General features: G+C 37.0%; 1 protein-coding gene across 1 annotated transcript in view; it reads left to right on the plus strand.

Moving 5' to 3' along the window:
- The window catches only part of LOC107662664 (sodium-dependent neutral amino acid transporter B(0)AT1-like), a 14,312-nt gene that overhangs the window by 6,547 nt on the left and 5,014 nt on the right, over positions 1-2,751 (plus strand). Inside the window, exons 5-6 of the mRNA XM_016452741.1 lie at positions 435-545; positions 652-764. Coding sequence (XP_016308227.1) covers positions 435-545; positions 652-764 — 224 coding nt within the window. The remainder of the gene's footprint in view (positions 1-434; positions 546-651; positions 765-2,751) is intronic.

Genomic DNA, 2,751 nt, shown 5'->3' on the forward strand with positions numbered 1-2,751 from the left:
GCCCTGTGCTAATCTGTAATCATTAATGCTCTAAAACAGCTTTACCAGTAAAACAGTCAATACTCAATACAGTTATCAAAGGTTATGCCTTTTTATATCATGATAATGCTATAAACTAATGTTGAAATAAAGAATAAAGATCACAGTGATGTACTGTAAGTAGGCCTACACCTGCTTGTAAAAATTTCCAGCACAGAACTGGTTTACAGCTTTACAGCTCTTGTGAACAATTAAGCAGACAGTTTTGTTTTAACTGTTGCAGTAAAAAGGATTATAATTCCAGAATGTCAAAGTATTTATCTCTAAATCAAGAGCCATAAAACATAAAGTTTGAACTCACTGTACCACACCCAAAGTATTTGTCATCAGATTTTATTAGATATGATATTGACATGTAATTAAGGTTGATCTCCTCTCCTCTTTTCTCTTTAAAGGCTGTTTATGTGACGTCTACACTGCCATACGTAGTTCTTACGATCTTCCTGATCAGAGGACTGACTCTGAAAGGATCCGTTGACGGCATTAAGTTCCTCTTCACTCCAGATGTGAGTGTCAAAATCAAACAAATTCAACAGATTTACTTTCATGACATAAAAAGTGTTAACACATTCAGTACTCTCATAAATCACAAAATTGTGTATTTGTTTGCAGCTAAACGAGTTAGCAAACCCAACCACATGGTTAGATGCAGGTGCACAAGTGTTTTATTCATTTTCTCTGGCTTTTGGAGGTCTCATCTCCTTTTCCAGCTATAATTCTGTGCAGTAAGTTCATGTTTTAAGTGTTTTTGTGTTTGTTGAGGTTCTTTTTACACTATATACATACACACAGACAGACATACACAGATCATTTTTTTGTAGAATAAAGCCTTTTATTGTGTGAAAGTTGCACATTTGTCTCTGCGAGGTTCATTCTTACAGGCAAGAGCCGATCCTCCCTATAGGCAAAATACGCAAGCTGCATAGGGCCCCCGAAACACCAGGGGGCCCCCTTGCTCTCAAAAATGATTTAATTTTAGTTTCGTTTTGCAATTTGGCCAGCGGTTATATAAACATGAATGATCATTTCTTTTAATGTGATGCGCTGTCGCCCTTTCTACGTAAAAATCAGTCAAATCATGTAATGTGAATGTCGTACAGTCTTGCTCAAGACTAAAAAATGAGTTGAAATTGTACCGAACCGCGGAAGAGACACTGTTTCTCAAGCGCTTTCCGCGAGCGCGATTCGAGATGGAGTGAAACACGGACAAATGTGTTTCATTCATTCGTTCATAACCACTCATACACCACTCCACCGCCAACACAGTTTTGCGTAGGGCCCCCAAAAGTCTAGGATCGACACTGTATTGCCGGTTCAGACTACACGATTTTAGCCCGATTTTGCCACGACTTGCTTGACGTAGGGTGTCGTGGGGATTCGACAATGGGCGTCGGGACGCAAGATTCCATCGTTTCAGCACGTGTTGTGTGTCATAGTGGACGACAACCGATTCCGCGTCTGCGATGCTTCACGACATCACGACAGAAAGACTAGCATGTTTATTTTTTTTTTCCGTTGTCCACGTCGAGTTCTGTCACATTGGTGACGTTGACCAATAGCAGCACAGAAGCTCGATGGTGCTGGAATTAAGAGACGGAGGAAAGGTTCGTGGAGCTGTGGCAACAGTACTCCTGCCTGTATGATGTATGATCGAGGGACTACCACGACAGAACAAAGAAAGAAAAATGCTGGCGAACTATAGCAGAAGCGCTTCAGCAAATGTTTACACTCTTGTTTTCGGAAGTCAGTCGCTAGTTCCGCCTTCTCGATGACATCACGCATGTCGTTAAAGACGGCACGCGATGAATGGTCGGGAAGCAACGTGTATGGCAAGCTGCTTTAGCATTAAATACTCCTTGCTGTACTAGTCATATAAAGACGGCATGGTCGGGAAGCAACGTGTATGGCAAGCTGCTTTAGCATTAAATACTCCTTGCTGTACTTGCTGTACTATAGTTTTGACTAGTCAAAATTCCAATTCCAGATATCTATTCTGCAATTTTGACTCGTCGTAATTGGAATTAAGATATCTACAATGTGATTATGACTAGTCATTATATGCATTGAAGATATCTACAATGTTATTTTGACTAGTCATAATATACATTCGAGATATCTACAATGCTATTACGACTAGTCGAATTGTTCCATTGGAAAATATTTTCGGATATCTACAAATGAGTTTTGACTAGTAGAAATTGTAATTAAAGATATCTATAATTGATTTTGTACTATGTGTAATTCTAATTATAGATATCTCAAATTACAATTTAACTAGTGATAATTAAATTAGAGATATCTCTAACTGAATTAACACTAATAAAAATTATAATTCAAGATATCTCTAACTGGTGTTTGACTAGTCATAATTATATTGCAGATATCTTTAATTCATGATTTCTTAAAGATATCCAAAATACATTTGTAGATATCAGAAAGTAATTTATTACTAGTCAAATTACAGTTGTAGATATCTTGAATTTGATTTTTGACTAGGCAAAACTTAATAAGAGATATCTTGAATTGGAATTCTTCCTAGTCAAAACCCATTTAAAGATATCTGCAATTTAATTATGGATATCTCAATCTGATTTTTGACTAGGAAGATCTTTATTTGGAGATATCTGCATTTAGCTTTTTAACTAGGAAGAATTTCAATGTAGATATCTGGAATTAACAATGTGACTAGTCAAAATTCCTTTATAGATATCT

The sequence above is a fragment of the Sinocyclocheilus anshuiensis genome, unplaced genomic scaffold (assembly GCF_001515605.1).
Source record: "Sinocyclocheilus anshuiensis isolate Anshui unplaced genomic scaffold, SAMN03320099.WGS_v1.1 scaffold1559, whole genome shotgun sequence".
Taxonomy (NCBI): Eukaryota; Metazoa; Chordata; class Actinopteri; order Cypriniformes; family Cyprinidae; genus Sinocyclocheilus; species Sinocyclocheilus anshuiensis.